General features: G+C 39.4%; 1 protein-coding gene across 1 annotated transcript in view; it reads left to right on the top strand.

The window, feature by feature from the left end:
- The window catches only part of ADAMTS18 (ADAM metallopeptidase with thrombospondin type 1 motif 18), a 97,156-nt gene that overhangs the window by 69,671 nt on the left and 10,708 nt on the right, over nt 1-16,777 (top strand). Inside the window, exons 17-19 of the mRNA XM_077831142.1 lie at nt 8,324-8,465; nt 9,882-10,008; nt 14,327-14,531. Of these exons, the coding sequence (XP_077687268.1) occupies nt 8,324-8,465; nt 9,882-10,008; nt 14,327-14,531 (474 nt within the window). The remainder of the gene's footprint in view (nt 1-8,323; nt 8,466-9,881; nt 10,009-14,326; nt 14,532-16,777) is intronic.

Here is a 16,777-nt window from a genome sequence, read left to right as displayed (position 1 = left end):
CACAGGAAGAGAAGGTGAATGTAGCTTCAAAGCAGGAAAAGATGTCTAATTAAAATCAATAAATCACTTCCTCTTTGTTGAATGGGGAAAAGGGAAAGGAAGCCAGGTGGAACGACTTTACTGATTATCTAACTGCCACTAGGAGACAGGCAGGTTGCAGTTATAAAGCGTTACATTTGTTGTTAGCTACCAGATGTATTGATTTCTCCTAAAGAGAAAGTGAGTTGAAGAGAGCAGAGATGTGCTTATAAGATACAGATGTAGATCCTACAGAAGGGATAAAAGGATCCTGCTTTAGTGAAAAGAGATTAGCTGGACAGTATCCCTTAAAATAGTGCATTTAGCATGTGAACAGTAAAAAGAAGGAGACCCAATAACAAAAGAGGATAAATCTGAAACAGCTGCAAGTAGGAATGAAATCATACAGGACTTTCCAAGGATACCTCTTGTTTATTTTTAAATGACCTTAGAGGAATTGGCTGAAGAGTCCTGATTTCTCATAAGCTAATTGTAAGATATTATGATGCCTTCTAGAAATTTTTAAAAGGATATAAATAAACCCTTGAGTTTCACAGCTTAAGCCAACCACCAAATGACAGGTGGAAGAAAGACCCTTCCTCTTCTGTAGTTGTCCACTCCAGGGTTTTTGTGCTTTCCTCTGAAGCATCTGGTATTAGCCACTCTCAGAGACAGGAAACTAGATGGACCCCTCTAATATGGCATTCCTGTATTCCTAATAGGCTTTTCTGGCAGCCTCCCACAGCATACAGTACATGAGATTCTGGTCTCATTTACACCAATGAAAACAGAGTAAATTCTGTTGAAATCAGTGGAATAACTCAAGATTTATGAAGATGTAAATGAAATAAGAATCTGGCTCAGTATGTTGAAAATGAACAGGAAGTAAAGGTTTTTTTTGTGTAACTAAGCTGCCAAAGAAATGTATTTGATTTGTAACCTACTAGGAATGCCAGTCCATTAAATGTCAGATTGGTTCACAATAGGTGAAAAGTGCAGTGATCTTTCCAAGAACACTACCAGTTCAACAAAATACTAACCTCCCCCACACAGAAGCCTGCAGACTCACTGGTCTGCCATCATTGGTGATACCTCACCTATAGAAATGACCAATCAGTGCCAGAGATGGAAGTGATCACAAAATCTGGATCCATATCTAAAACTTCTCAAAACTTGGGTGAGGTAGTAGGATTCAGAGTTTTGATTCAAGCCCATCTATGAACATTACACAGATGCAGTATGAGAAAATATAAAAAATATTTAGTGATGATTGGTGGTTCTAAAGAGTTGACAAAATGAATGATTATTTCTATAAAGGGCAGGTAGGCAATAAGTATCATGACAGCTTTTTGTGGTTCTTGTTTTAAAATATATTTATTTCTAATGATAACTTTTGTCTACCTGCCCTTCCCAGAAATATTAATTCATTTTCTCGACTAGCTACAAGCACCATTTGTAAGTTGTCCTGTACATCATGCGCTGTCAGGCTTTTATCTTAAGTCAGTGAAATTAATAAATATATTACCAGTGGCTTAATTTATGCTTCTTATATGAAAACCCAGTTTTAAAACTAAAAAAGCCAGTCATGGAAAGGATGTATTAATAGACATTTAAAAGGTTTGACTCACAAATTTAGGTCTTACATGGGAAACCTGGGATAGCAATGAAAAAAGGGCCTTAAACAGAGAAGCAGATGCACAGCTGGTTTAGAAAATTTATTGTTTTAGCTTTGAAATCAAAATTAGCAGCAAAAGAAAAGGTTTATTTACTCAAGAGAATTCAATTTATCCATTGTTTTAACATTTTATGCCCTAAGCAAAAGCTGCAGTCTTCTTTCTTCAGAATAGATTTGGCAGATTCCAGCCAGAGAGCCTGTGGTTTTCAGACTCAAGAAGCTGTAAATTTTATAACTCTGCGCACTGTGGTCCGAGCTGCTGAGTGTTGTGTCTGAAGTCAGGTGGTTGGTGTGTTAAAGGTAGACATTAAACAGTTCTACAGAGGACCTGGAAATGTTTAAGAAGGTTGTTTGCCAGCTGTAAATTTGGGAGCAAATGCCAGTTGGCTGAAAAGTCTCTGGAATGAATCCAGTTAAGTAGACTGAAACTGGAGGTCTTTCCAAATTTGTAGGTCTAACAACTTGGCTATATATGCAGACTTTAAATATTGGGTTATTAAGGAAGGGCTTTATAGAGAATGTTTGAAAATATGATAGAAGAGCTATGTATATGCTTGTTTCTTTGGCAAATTGAAACTTTCATTGATGATAACTTAGATGAGCATTACACAATATGTTTAACATGAATACCATGGAATATAAATTATATTTATGCAATTTTAAGTTGTACAATACCTGGTCTGCAATATTTTAATACAGCTAGATTATTCTCCCGTTACTAGGCTGAGCAGGGGTGTAAGGAGGCATTAGGTCCCTCCCTCCCCTTGCTCAGCATACCCAGCTCTTACATCCAAATCTGCTGCAGAATGCAGTCCCTGCTCTCCCAGTATCTCCTCGTGGGATCGAGTGGTTAAGGAGGGGTTCTAACTTAGGCTGCTTACTGGCCAGAGTAGCTGAGCAGGTATAAATAGGGAATTAACATCTACTCTTCCACTGGCTGCAGTAATTTATTCTCCTTTATTCATCTTCCCCAACAGCTTCTAACACCTATTTTTAAAACCATCAGCAGTCCAAGGCTGCATGTAAAAAAAAATAAATAGACTCATTTGCAAAAGCAAACATTTGTAGAAATAAATAATAGCTAATTAGTATTGGTAGTGTCACTTAGCATCAGAGTCCTATTGTGCTGGGCACAATGTAATTACACCAGTGGACCTGGTCTCGGACTATATATATGTCAGATTATCACTGTGTCACTGGCACCTGTCCTCTTACGGGAAGGTCCGACAAGGTATGATATTGTTACAAAAGGGGCATAAAGCCTTTATGAATCAATTTGCATGTCATATGGCAGCATTTGGTCACCTGAGCAGGGCTAATGAGAGCTATCTTTGGAGACTGCAGTAAATATAAAACATCCCTTTGTGTAAGGTCTTTGGGGCAGGGACTGTCTTCTTTATTTGTAAAACATGTAGCACAGAGGAGTCCTAGTTCATGATTAGAACGCCCATGTGCTACTGCAATAGAGTTAATAAATTATTATTATTGAATTTCTTTTGCATGCTAACAAATCCTTCACAGTAGCCTTTCAGTTTCTTTTATAGGCCAATCTGGTAGCACTGACATATGGCCTGACATGGCCCATTGTGAGACCCTAATTTAGTTGCTTATATCGTTGCCAAACTTTAATAATTTGGGCTGAGGTTTCTGCCTCAGGATTCGGGGGAGGGGAGGTTTGTTTTCTTTTTTGGAAAATTTCAGCCAAAAGAGCTCAGCCCTTTCTGAGAGCGAGGACAGAGGGGGAGAAAATTGATGTTTTGACCATGTTAAAATTTTTTTGGTGACCTTTAATTGGAAAGCTGTAGCACTCCCAGGCTTTGGGGCAGGGATTTGAAATTTGGCAGGGAGGTGGCCTTCAGGTCAGGGATTTTCCCTGTGAAAATCTGCCCGAATTTGGCCACGTTATAAACCTTTGGAAAAAAAACATAGTTTGCGATGCTCAGAAGAGATTTGTCAGAGCACCATAGCTAAACTCCCCAGAGATTCTGTCTGAACTGAGCATGCTTCAGCCCAGGCCTGAGTAGGACTTTCCCTGCAATTGTAACTCTAGGATGCTGTGTGCGGGAGAGGAGCACCAGAACTGAGATCAGGATTCTCGGTGCCCCCTGCTGTTGCCCAGGCAGCAGCATGGTCAGTTGCATATTCCCAGAACACCAGACATTGGGTGCTAGTGGATATGGCATTGGCCTGCCCCTGCTGGCATGACCCCCCATTGGCGTGACCTAACACACACAGTACATGAGAGGTCACACTGCCCAGGGGATGCCATTTTAAAGACCGAGCATACCACTGGCATGGCCATGCACACATGCTGTGCATGAGAGGTCATGGTGGCAGGGATGCAGGAGCGGCACATCGTACATTATGGTGTCCTCCATCTGATAACAGACAAAACCACATCCGATTTTGTCTCAGAACCAGATGGAGGACAAACATTACAAAAGTAGGACTGTCTGGTTTAAAAATTGGCCAGCCTACCAGGCAGCGAGGAGGAGGAAATTGCCTGATTCAAATGCACAGGGGACAAGAGCCAGACCTGGGAGTGGTGGGGGGAGATTGAGTTAGGGAGTCTGGGTGAGGGGAACGGAGACTGCTACTGGAGGTTGACAAGAGTGTGAAATTGGACATAGGAGTTGAGGTGGAGAGTTGGCTTCCAGGGCAAGGAGACTGGGACTGAGAGCCAGTGGGGATGGAGAACATGGGTGAGGGCAACTGGAGGCTTGGGGGCAAAAGAGACAGATTGAATAAGGAGCCTGGAGGAGGGAACTGGGAGTGGTTGAGCATAAAGACTGGGGACAAGAAGCCAGTGGGGCAGGGGGAACTGGGACTGGAATGAGAAGCCTGAGGAGTGGAGACTGGCTCTGGCAAGTGAGGAGAATGGGACTGGGATGAGGAGCCAGGGGTGGGAAAGATACAGGACTGGGACAGTGACAAGTTGGAGGAGATGGCTGAAGGGGTCAAGCTTGGATTAAATGGGCCCACTAGAGCACGCCTCCTTGCAGAGGCTGGAATGGAACCCAAGATCCCTGCATCTCAATTCTTCTGCCGTCAGCAAGAAAACCACTGGAACAGCTGTGTCTCTCATCCCTCTGTAAAGCTGGTCTACATAACAATTTGCAACTTACTATTGCTATCAGTTACTCTGTTAGCTGAGGTGACAGGGATCTTTTTGGTGGATCTAAAGGTTCCAACCCTGCTGGTGGCTCGTGCAGGTGTCAATATGATGGTACATGATAGAATTTCTGTTTATTCAGTTTGCTTTTTTAAAAACCTAGCAAATTATACACCTAGACACATTAAAAGAGCATTATTAAGGTTGCAAAGTCACGCAGTTGAAAATTAGGAAATGCCAGAAATAAGGTTGCCTGGGCAACACTAATTTTTCCCTCCTGCGCCCCACCTCGTGCATGTGCGTTATGATACAGTCTTTAATTACGTGATCACATGCTATCTTCTGACAGGACCCCTGCCTCATTCAGTGCACAGAATGGACCTGCTCTGGGGACGGAATAGGGCTGTACAGTGAAGGAACCTGTTGTCTGTAGGACTTCTGCTTTATTTGTTACAGAAGCTGGAAGGTGTGTAGTGAATGAAGCAGGGTATTGTAGGAAGAAAAAGGGTGGTCTCATGTTAAAGGCAGTAGAATGGTGCCCTGCAAAATTGGATTCTATCCCTGCCTCTGCCACAGAGTTACTGTGTGATGCTGGGCAAGTCACTTACGCCAAACATTTCACAGGTGGCCACTAATGGTGTGTTTCTCATTTTATGAAAGTCCAGCTTGAGACCATGGGGCTGATCTCTCTCCACTGCAACTGAAGTCAATTGGAATTGTGCTTTGAACATATAAAGTGCTCTATGATACCTACAATAAAAAATCAGGTCCTAGGTGTCTCAGATTGGGCACCAAAAAGTAATGGACATTTTTGACCTAAATCTCTCTGTACTTCAGCTTCCTATCAGTAAAATGGGGATGATACCCCACTGTTATTTTACTGGGGTGTTGAGAAAATTATTAATGTTTGTGAAGAACCCACATGCTATAGCTATGGAAAAGTCGATGACAAAATTAATAGTTCTACCTTCTAAGCATGGTTTGATCATTGTGCAGTAAATAGGGCATGGAGCCACACATTAAACAGTGAGGATAAAACTAAATATAAAATAGAAGCTCATAAAGCAAACATCACCCATTGTGTGCACCAAGAAAGGCAGGGTTCCTGTGGACAAATAGTATGTGATCATGTAGTTAAAGACTGTATCATAATATATATGCACGGAAAGGCCAAATTAAGGTTACACAGACAACCTTAATTCCAGTATTTCCTAACTTTTGAGTGTTTGACTTTGCAGCCTGAATCATGTAGTTTTTCTGAGTATTATTACTAGAAGGTGACACTTGATTCTATCTTCATATGTGTACTATAAACGTTAATATTGACTATTTTTTAAAATGTGAGAATGGATAATTACTTTAAATACTATTACACACATGCATACAAAACATATCCTAGTATTGCCATGAATCAAACTCTGTGCTCGTAGCCATATGTTGTTTCCACCACTGGTTTCACATAAAATACCCAAACTTAAACTCATCTGAGTATTAGGTGTTTTGTATCTGAATCTTGCAATAAACCAGAGTATGCTATTATTCTGCTGGATTAATATATTTTGCCTGTTACAGACCTGAACTCCTATATTCCCAGTTTGGATCAATATCAAGATTCACAAACTGAAATAAAATATCTGGCTAGTAGCAATGGAAAATATATCATCCATTTTTTTCCTGCAGATGTAAATAGCACTCTGTCCAGATCCTTCATATGTTCAACGTTATTGCACTGGAGTTCATGTACATTTCTTCTAAATTTTTCACTGTCATGGGTCATTTCTTTTTTCCAATATATACATTTTCAGAATAGTTTAAATCCCTTGACTGCCTTTAAAATATTTATTATGTTGCTCTTGATCATAAAAAGATACAATGAAAGTTTGCTGCTGGTTTTTGAAACCCCTCTGTTTAGCAATGACTGCTACCTACATAGATCTACTCGTGCAGACATTTGGTGATACTGACTGCCCACCATATTTGATTAATGTCCCTGAAGTGAGTTATTAACATAGACCGGAATCCTATTTTAAACTCTAATGCGTATCAAACCCTGTGGTTAGGAAGTGAAGTTAACTGCACCTGCTCTCTATCTTTGGAGTGGCTATATTGTTCAAGGAATAAAACTTAACAGAACATTGTAATTTTAGAAGTATTCTATGCAAGGCACAGTTTCTACTGAACATGGATACTAGTGTATTTTAGCTGCTAAAACTCCCCTAACTAAAAGAAATATTATAAAATGGAAATTTCTGCTTCAGTTCAAATTTGAGTTCAAATATGTGTCAGGCTTTTATGAAGCTTGTATTTATTTTATTTTTTTGTTGGAATGACTGCAGTCAATTTTAGGAAGTTGTTCCCATGAAAGGTGTAATGTAATTCACCAGTAATATATTAAATATAGTGAAGACACACACTGAGGAGCACCACCAGCAGCCAGACCACCCGAATGAAGTGGTCACAGCATTATTATAATCAAAAGACCTGTTTTCTATAAAATTTCTACTGTGGGCCAGGTCTTCCCAGACCAAAAATAGGATGGGCGATATGCCAATGCACAAGGGAGCGATACAGACTTCTCCATATTAGACATGCTTGGGCAGATCTTGGGTGATGTAATTGTCATAGCTCCATTGACTTCAGCCACCCTCCGCCCCGCAAACTTCTCACCAGCAACTGTATTTGCTGTGGATTTACTGTGTGACTATAAGCATGCAGGAGTACCTGTTTAGAGGCAAAACAGCTATTTTGTGTCCCCTGGATCCAAAAGCAAGAGAGAGATCTTCAACCACATCTGCGCCAACCTTCACCCACATTCCTACTTCACTCACTCAGACTCTATGTTAGCAAGGTATTTAGCACTGAAGCAATGGGACTTAAACGCCTTGCTGAACTGGAGTTCAGTGCTGGAAAGGATCAGTTAGCTTAACATTCTGAATAGCATGGGACACTGAGTTTCACCCAGCATCAGAGACTGTGGCTTCAAGCAAGCAGCTGAAACACCACAAGAAAAGTCCAGTACCTGTACAGAACCCCAGTGGATTGAGGGATCCACATTTTAAAGAGGCATTTATTCTGAGTAGCCAAGGAACATGTGGGGCAAGACCATACTGAGAAAAATATTTATCATGGTGCCTTTGGTGTCACCTCATACTAGCAGATGCTATTTCCACTTCCTGAACCTGATATAACTCCCACTGAACTCAGTGGGCTCTTTCCATTGACTTCCAAGGGTGTTGAATCATGCCCCACATTGCGCGCAATATTCCACTGTGTTCCCTGTTGCATGAAGTGCCATCCCCGCCAAGGTTTGGCCATATCACACCACTATTGGAACCAGGACATTTCAGTGTTACAAAGGTGCATTGTAGCTGCAGGAGTTAGTTCTGAATACTCTTTCAGAAATGTAACATGTATAAAAATACTCCATATAGACATCTTTAAACATTCTCAGCTACCTTAAGAATTCCAGAATTTGCATATTTTTTAATTCCCCTCTTTTCCCCCCCTATACTATTTAGATCCTGTTACAAGGCAAAAATCCAGGTATTGCTTGGGAATACACATTCCCCAAGATCATCAATGAGAACAAGACATCTGCCAAAAGACATAGCTACTCCTGGGTGACAGTGCAGTCAGACTGCTCAGCTTCCTGTGGCGGGGGTAGGTAGTTCTCTTACATCCCATCCTTTCTTTCTTTCATTCCTTTTTAAAACACACTCCACTCCAAATCCCTGTAGCTTTGTAAAGGTCTAAAACATCATGTTCAGGAGGCAATAGAGAGCATGTGTAAATTTAATCCCAAATAGCTGAGTTCATCAAAGTCTATCTCTGAAAGTCCATGTAGCTGAATGATAAACCTTTCCTTTCTTTTTCAAGGAAAGATTTTATTATACATTTATTTACTTTTTCTAAATCCTGGAAATTCTGTCATTAAACCTAATTCTGGGACAAAGAGTGGAGACAGGCAACAGGCATGTGAGAACATGTAGATAGAAAATCTAAGCGAGGCTCATGAAAATATTTTGTAAGTTTCATTGATATATTTACCAGCAAATCAGTGGAATTACTCATGGAGAAAGGTGCTATTCAGCATGAGTAAAGATATCAGAATCTGCCCCCCTGGGAGTAGCATACAGGTAAAATCTCTATTTAAAAAATAGATAGCAGTAGCCCGAAATGCCTTTGTATTTCCCAGATTTCTCTTTGTTGTACCCACAGACTGTATGTGAAGTAAGTTACAAAGTAGAAAAGTAAATCTATGGAATGCTCTTAAATCATTCGCAGCCCCAAATGAAATCAATGGACTATCTCTTTATGGAATGAGCCTCGTATATGTTCCACAGAAAGTTTCAATGGGATTATTTGTGTGAAGTAGGGTGAGAAGAGTTTGGCTCAGAATAAGTTCACTTGCAATCAAGAGCATACAGCTGTTTTGCACATTTACCAGAGTTCGGGTCAGAACTGCTTCATCAGTTCAGAAGGCCCGGAAGTTCCAAATGGTTTGGGTTCAGATCAGTACAGTTTTCCTATGATTAAATCTTAATATGTTGAACTCATAGGCAAAGTTCCCAATTGACTTTTCCCAGCAAATATGGTTCAAAGTAGATATGCACCAGGAACAGCAGCCTCAAAGATCGTAAAGATAGCTATAAAGGTAGAATAAAAAGTTGACAAAAGGGTTTGATGGACAGTTTCTAAACACCCGAGAAAAGCTCTAAGAAATTTTCTCTGCTCGTTTCTGCAGGTAGACAGAACTCAAAGAGTGGCTTGGTGTTTGAGTCTTACATTTACATCTTACGATCTACCTGTGGTTTTAATTTCTGCCAATAGATTGTTTGTCATAAAAATGAAATACCTGAGTTCAGTGGCAGCCGTCGCACCTATATTGCAGAAAAGTGAATTAACATTAATACAAGTGGCCAATTTGCCCCCACCCATGTTACTCCATTGACATCCATGGAATTGTACTAGGGATGAGTCTGGTCTATGTTACTTAACCTTCTACACCAATACCCTAAATATAAGGAGCAAATGTAACAATTTATTTTATTGTATTTCTTTTTAATATCTCCTTAGGGCACATTACAGCAAAAGCTGTTTGTTTACAAGATCATCGTACACGAGTTAATTCCTCCTTTTGTGGCCCAAGGACAAAGCCTTTAACTGAAACAAAACTGTGCAATGCTAATCCCTGCCCAGCATAGTAAGTGTTATTTATTTCTGTAGCGTTACCTTGTGTTTGCTGTACTTTCTGATAGGCACATAGAACTGTATATCTCGCTAATTGGCTGAACCCACCATAGACCTGATTATTATATCAACTCAGCACATTTAGTGAAATTTAATGGGATTTGTTTCCCCATCCAGGAATATGTTGGTGGGATAAGTCAAAAAGATTTGCACTGTGGAATGGCCTTGGTTTAGTTAAAGTCTATAGTTTGTAATACATTTAACACCCTTAAAAGTGGTTCAGTAATAGTTTGAAATTTCTTGCAAAATTTTAAAATTATAACACAGGACATTAAATCCAAATGGCAAATTATACAGTAGAGGCACAAAAAAATAGAGATAAGGTTTAAATAGTGGTAGCATATCACGTGAGAGCCCCATATGCCTGCTTCAGCAGTTTCCTTGGTTTGACTTTAGCCACACTATTGTCTGAATACTAATTTTAAGTAATCTTCCTAACCAAACAAAATCTGTTTGTATGTGACTTATCTTCTGCCAAATGTATTTTTATCCAATGGACTCAATTTCTTGTAGACAGAAAAAACAATCTCTGATGTTTCCAGCAGTCTTTTTTAGTTATTTATAAATGCCTTCATATCGACTTGGCATTGTCTTCGTATAATGTTTCTAAAATATAACATTTATTTTAATCATGCAACAGGCCACGTATGCAACTGCCTTACTATTAATGGGAGCTTTCCATGCCCTTTGAAGCTAGTATGTCAGACATACTGCTAATAAGAATTAATAGTGAATAAAAACATTTTTGACATACAACATCATTCGTCCATGCTGCATTAAATAGATATTCTCAGATTCAGTAGTGTAAGATGGGCAGTTGATGTATTTTAACAGAAAAACAGATTGTTTTGTAGCATAACACAGAACACAAAGTTCAGAATATTTGGCATTCATTAAATGCATATTTGAGCTATGTATAGGACCATATCTTCAGCTGGTGAAAATAACTCCCGTGAACTCAATGAAGATTGTATCATTTGAGGATGTAGACCATTATGTTACAGTGTGCAATAGCTTCCACTCAATTCATGCTGTAAATGCCCAGATATTTACGGTAATACATGATATTGAGAAATCAAAGAATAACAAGTGGTAAGCAGAATATAAAACATGTATAAATTTGGTAGGCATAATAGGCAAGAGATAAAGACAAATGTGTCTTACTTATCATTTAAGTTAATATGATATTGACATGACATCATAAAAAAAGAAGACAAAGCTTTAAGGTTCAAGGAAAAATCCTTACTGCACAATGAGAACAAAGACTCAATATGAGAAGGAATAAAATTACTACTCACTTCATGCAGCAAGAATACACAAAGGCATCGGAACTGCATACTATTATGATTGGAGAAAGGGCTGCCAAATCTAGTCATAATTATTGAGTTTATTTGAACTAATGGACGATACTCTTGAAACATAGCCAAGATACTCTTGGAAAATGGCAGTTTACAAGAGGCATAAAGCAGGTTTATTGAACTCTTCTGTATGAAAAGGTAGATTTTCTAGGCCACTACTGTATGTAGGCTCTTAAAACTAACAATTTTTTTTTTGGCTGGTTTACCTATCAAACTGATCAGTACCATTAGTATAACTAATTAAAACCTATAGAATTGATTAGAACCAAGACTTTTCCAGAAGCATATGTTTCAAGGTAGGCTACACAGGAGAAGACAGTTCTTGAATCCTAGTATTGACCAGATTTACTTGAAATAAGTGTTATTTTCCCAATTTGAAAAAACATTTATTTCCTGACAGTGCTATTGTCAAAAAGCAGAGAGAAATCCAGGCTGAGTGAAAGCAGGTTGTTAATCAGGATGAAAGTCTAGGTTTTTCAGATTCCCACTAGAGTGTTAAAAGGCAACTTCCATGCTTCTTTATTGTTTCCTTAGAAAAGTCTTCCAAGCTTTCCATATCCGTTTCCATATTTAGTCCAAAAGCAGCAGACCACCGCAGTCCTGAAATTGTATGGAATGCCTTTGGTGCATGATGTGTGTGTTAAAATTCCTTTGTCCTTAGAATTGGTAGCTTTGAAAACTTCCCACAGCTTTTGGTACCTGGAGATCTGGATTGTGATTCAGGAGTTCTTCTTTTCCCAGAGGAAATCTCCCAAGGGAGCCATCATGCATTTTTAAACATGCAAATTAATTTTGATTTCACGCAGATCTGAAATACAGTCTGGTGAAATGGGTGCTCATCTTCCACATAGTTACAAGAGTTCAAATACTTTCTGTTTGATATAAGCAGCTGCTCTGGTTGCCATAGGGCTTATGCTGTGATTGTGGGTGGGAGAGTTGGTGGCCCATGCAGTTGTGAATTAAAAGGGACAATCTTGATGGGTCCATATAATAAAAAAGAGTGAGAATTCCTATTTTAAAAGATTCAGTTTAAATTCAGAGCTTGATATTGGGAGAAGGTTTTGGAGACTCATTAATTTGATTGGATCAGTTCATGGTTCTCCCATAGGCGCAGGATTTGTTTATATGTTTCCTTGTGCTCCCTCCATCTGTTCATTGCATCCACCTGCTATCTATAGTCTTTCACGTAGATTGTGAGCTCTTTGGGACAGGGACTGTCTCTTTGTTATCTGTTGTATGCCTAGCACAATGGGGCTCTGCACTGTACTACAAATAATATTGCTCATTTTCAAAAGTGAACCCCGCCTGTGCAGTTCAACAATACACCTGAGGACCCTGTGTGATTTTTAGTGACGATATGCATCAGGGAACCTTGTTGGGTGACTGGAGTAGTAGTAGTCAGCTGGTTAATTTGATAATGTTTTATTTAGATTTCATATAATCTGGCTGGTTAAACTGCCAAAAGTATTTGTCTTGGGACATCATCTAAATCCTCTTAACTTTAACGACAGGGTTACTGAATTTAGCAAACCATCTCTTTGTTGCTTTATTTTAAAGAGCAAGAGAACTTTGTAAACAGATTTATTATCCAAAGCAAAGAGAGGAAGACTAGAATTGTGCAGCACCAATAATACACGTAGGTCCATGTGCATTAGCATCCATATGCTTATACATTGTGGGTTGCATGCATGGAGGCTGAGCATCTAGAAAATGGTGCTTTTGAAAAATTTGGTCCTTAGTGTTCTCCTTCTGCCATACTGGCTTCTCCTTCAGAGTCTGTTTTGATAGGTCCTCTCTTTCTTTTCCAACACTCCTTTAGGGTTTCACAAGGTTTTGTCCTTGGCCTCCTCCTCTCTTTCCAGTCTCTCATTTTCTCACAAGCCTTCAACGAATATCTCTATCTGGCCACATCTGACCTGTTTTTTCTCTACCATAACCTGTCCCCCCCTCTGGCTGCTCCTGCTGGAAATCTCACCATCAACTAAAACTGAACATGGCCAAAATCAAACTCCTTATCTTTTCTCCAAAGCCAAGCCTGTTTTTAGCCAAACAGGTTTAAATTAAAAAAGAAGACCGGACTTCAAAAAGAAAGATGACTGCGGTAGGGAGGACTTGTTAGCTAGGTTAGTTGATTTTCTGGGAATCATATTCTTTATCTGCCCAAAGAGAGAATGTGGTAGATTCTCTGTAGAATTCAAAATTCCATTCTTTATGCGCAGGCCCATAGGTGTGTTGACATGCATGTGCCCTAGCAGAACAAGCACCAGTAGAATTTAAATATTCGGCCAAATCCCGTAGTCTTAATTCCAGCTCAGCTAACACCCCCATTGAGTTCTCTGTGAGGCCCGCACAAAATCAATCAACAAATGATGGCCCAGTTATGTAGCGTTCAGGGAGAGTTGGTTTTATTTATTTTAAAAAACCCATCTTTCTGATGAGTTGAACCCATCAAGTTGTCCAACATCAACCTGTGTGACTGCATGAGATTTTAGTGTGCCCTTTGTTCCTCCCCTCTCTCCTACTGTTTGTTGCACTCACATGTTGTGTCTTGTTTCATATTAGATTAAACACTCTCTGGGGCAGGGAATGTGTTTCTCCTTGTGGTTGTACAGCATCTACCACAATAGGATCCCTAATCCTGATTGAACCTTAGGGCACTGCCACAATGCAAATAAAAATAATAATTACTGGGAGTTGTTCCTGAGCAAGGGCTGCAAGATTTATTCTTCTTGCATTTCAAAATGTTCTTGCAGATGGACTGCATGAGTCTTGCGCAAATTATTTAACGGCAACACCGGTCAAATGGATTGAATAGATTGGATTGTGCATTTGAACTTAATCTTCACTATACTGATTGTATATGGTGCATTATAGTCATGTGTTTGTAAGAAATAATTCATTCTCTCCTATCAGCTGGTCGACAGGTGAATGGAGTGTATGCAGCAAGTCTTGTGGTGGAGGGCAACAAAGTCGCCCAATTCAATGCGCCCAGAAAAAGACTTTTCAAAAGGAAGAGGTGGTAGCACATTCTCTTTGTCCAGTCAGCACTCCAGCCCAAGTACAGAAATGTAATACCCAAGACTGCCCACCTGAATGGAGCCCTGGACCGTGGACTCAGGTAATCTAGAGAAATAGTCAGAATGTTTTCTTTTGACAGAGGTAGCTGGAATGAATGTGTATAGAATAGTTTTCCTGACATAGTTGTATCCTGCCTACCTTGGAAGGTCTGTGTAGGAAAATAATAAAAATAATCTGCTTTGTTTTTAGATAGCAATTGTACTAAACTAATCAGAAAGCATGGCTGGTATAAGTGGATGCATGGACTTGCATCTGTCTACCCTAATTTGGAATTTGTCCCTCAATCAGCAGAGGGAAAAGGAGGAGCTTCCTAGTACACACAAACAGAGCCACAGGATTCTCTGGTTTTCTGAAGGACAAGTCTCTGTGGTTTCCTTAAAGCCATAGCCCGCCCCCCACCCCTTTCTGACATTAGTTCATACAGCAATATTAACATTTCTCAGAGAAGAATATCGGCAGAGGTACCACTAATGGAAAAAGAATGGGGTTAGAATGGCACATCAGTGCACACATGCATTTTTGAAATGCGGACAGATGAAGTTATGTTTTACTCAATGATACGTGTAGTAATCACATATTTACTTTGGTTAGTGTAGCCCATTCCAAGTAAGTAATTTAGTAGTGCAGTAAATTATTATTAGTGGCATAAGTCAGTAGCAACGGGCCCCCAGGCAGATTTCTGTGTATATACACCCTTTTTCAGAAATGTATGAAAAGTATGAATACTCTGAAGTTAAAAACTCATTTCTGCTATTTTTGCAATGATGCTTGTGCTGGCACATAGTGAATGTTAATTTAAGGGTAAATGAACTGCTGTGAGAACTGACACTGTGGGCCTATGTCAAAAGAAGCAAAGTCCATTTTAAGTTCTTCGGTCTTCATTTAATGAGCTACAAGATTGATACAAATCTGTTGTAAAAACGAACGTTTTTTAATTGTAGTACTCTTTGTGAGAGTTTAGAGAGGACTGGATCTAGGTGGTCACAGTCACAGAGGACATAATGCCTTTTGAGGAGAACAGAACTTCTCATTATCCTATCAGATTGCACAAGAAGAACAAAGCTGCTCAATGGGCTGCAGTCTTAGAATGGTCAAAAAGAATTACTATTTGTTTTTCAGTGTATAAGCAAATCTCTGGAATTCACTGTTGCAGAAGGTTGTGAAATCAGATATTATGGCTAATTTTTTAAAGGATATGGACAATGTTTTCAACACCGACAAAGTTTGCAGTTACAAAAACAAAAATAAAGGAAATAAAATTCCCCAGTTGGCAAGATACATGATAGAGGTTTCTATTGAAGCTAAACAGTTATCAACAAAGATAAAAAATGGAAGAGTGTTTAACTGTGGGACCAAAGATACCTTTCCCTTCTCAAAAAGAAAAGGAGTCCTTGTGGCACCTTAGAGACTAACCAATTTATTTGAGCATGAGCTTTCGTGAGCTACAGCTCACTTCATCATGCATCTGATGAAGTGAGCTGTAGCTCACGAAAGCTCATGCTCAAATAAATTGGTTAGTCTCTAAGGTGCCACAAGGACTCCTTTTCTTTTTGCGAATACAGACTAACACGGCTGTTACTCTGAAACCTTTCCCTTCTCAGTTATTCATCTTTTACTTTTGACTTTGGTGTTGTCATTTCACTAGTCATGCAGTCATTAAGGTGTTTCAGGACCAGAATTTCTAATGTTAAAAACAAATTTAAAAATAGCTTTTCTTCGGGGCAAGAGGGAGGGGTGGGCAGGGCTTGAGAACCTTTCAGATTTTCTTTTACATCATACAGAAGCAAAAAGAGAAACCCAATCTTTCCCCCTTTGCTATACATCTGTGAATTTGCTGTTTCAGTTTGGGATTTCCAAAGGGACTTAAGAAAATTAGGCTAAACTCCTATCAAAATATAATGGCAGTTGGGCACATAACTTCTTTAGGTCTCTCTGAAAAGCTCAGTCTCCATCTATCATGTTGCAGACTCTAAATACATAAATAAAAGTGTACCCCTCACAATGTCAAATCTCTTCACAGACAGATAGGGAGAATTCAGCTCAGTTTATGGGAAGACAACAAATCCAAGCTTTTCAGCGAGCACAGGTTACTGTGCACTGAATTTGGATAGAATGTTTTTAAAATGTCCATAGTCTAATATGCACTTTGGTAGCACAGTACACAGGCTTTTACATGCGTATGATTAACCCAATGAACTCTGGTAAAAAAGTAACAAACGGAAAGCAAGTACAGGATGGTAGGAAATGTGCAGAGTTATCTCAGGGCTTTCATAATTCTGCAATTTC

Source organism: Eretmochelys imbricata, chromosome 12 (genome assembly GCF_965152235.1).
Source record: "Eretmochelys imbricata isolate rEreImb1 chromosome 12, rEreImb1.hap1, whole genome shotgun sequence".
NCBI classification, from domain to species: Eukaryota; Metazoa; Chordata; order Testudines; family Cheloniidae; genus Eretmochelys; species Eretmochelys imbricata.
Note: the sequence above shows the minus strand (reverse complement) of the source record. Positions and strands in the feature narration are given on the sequence as shown.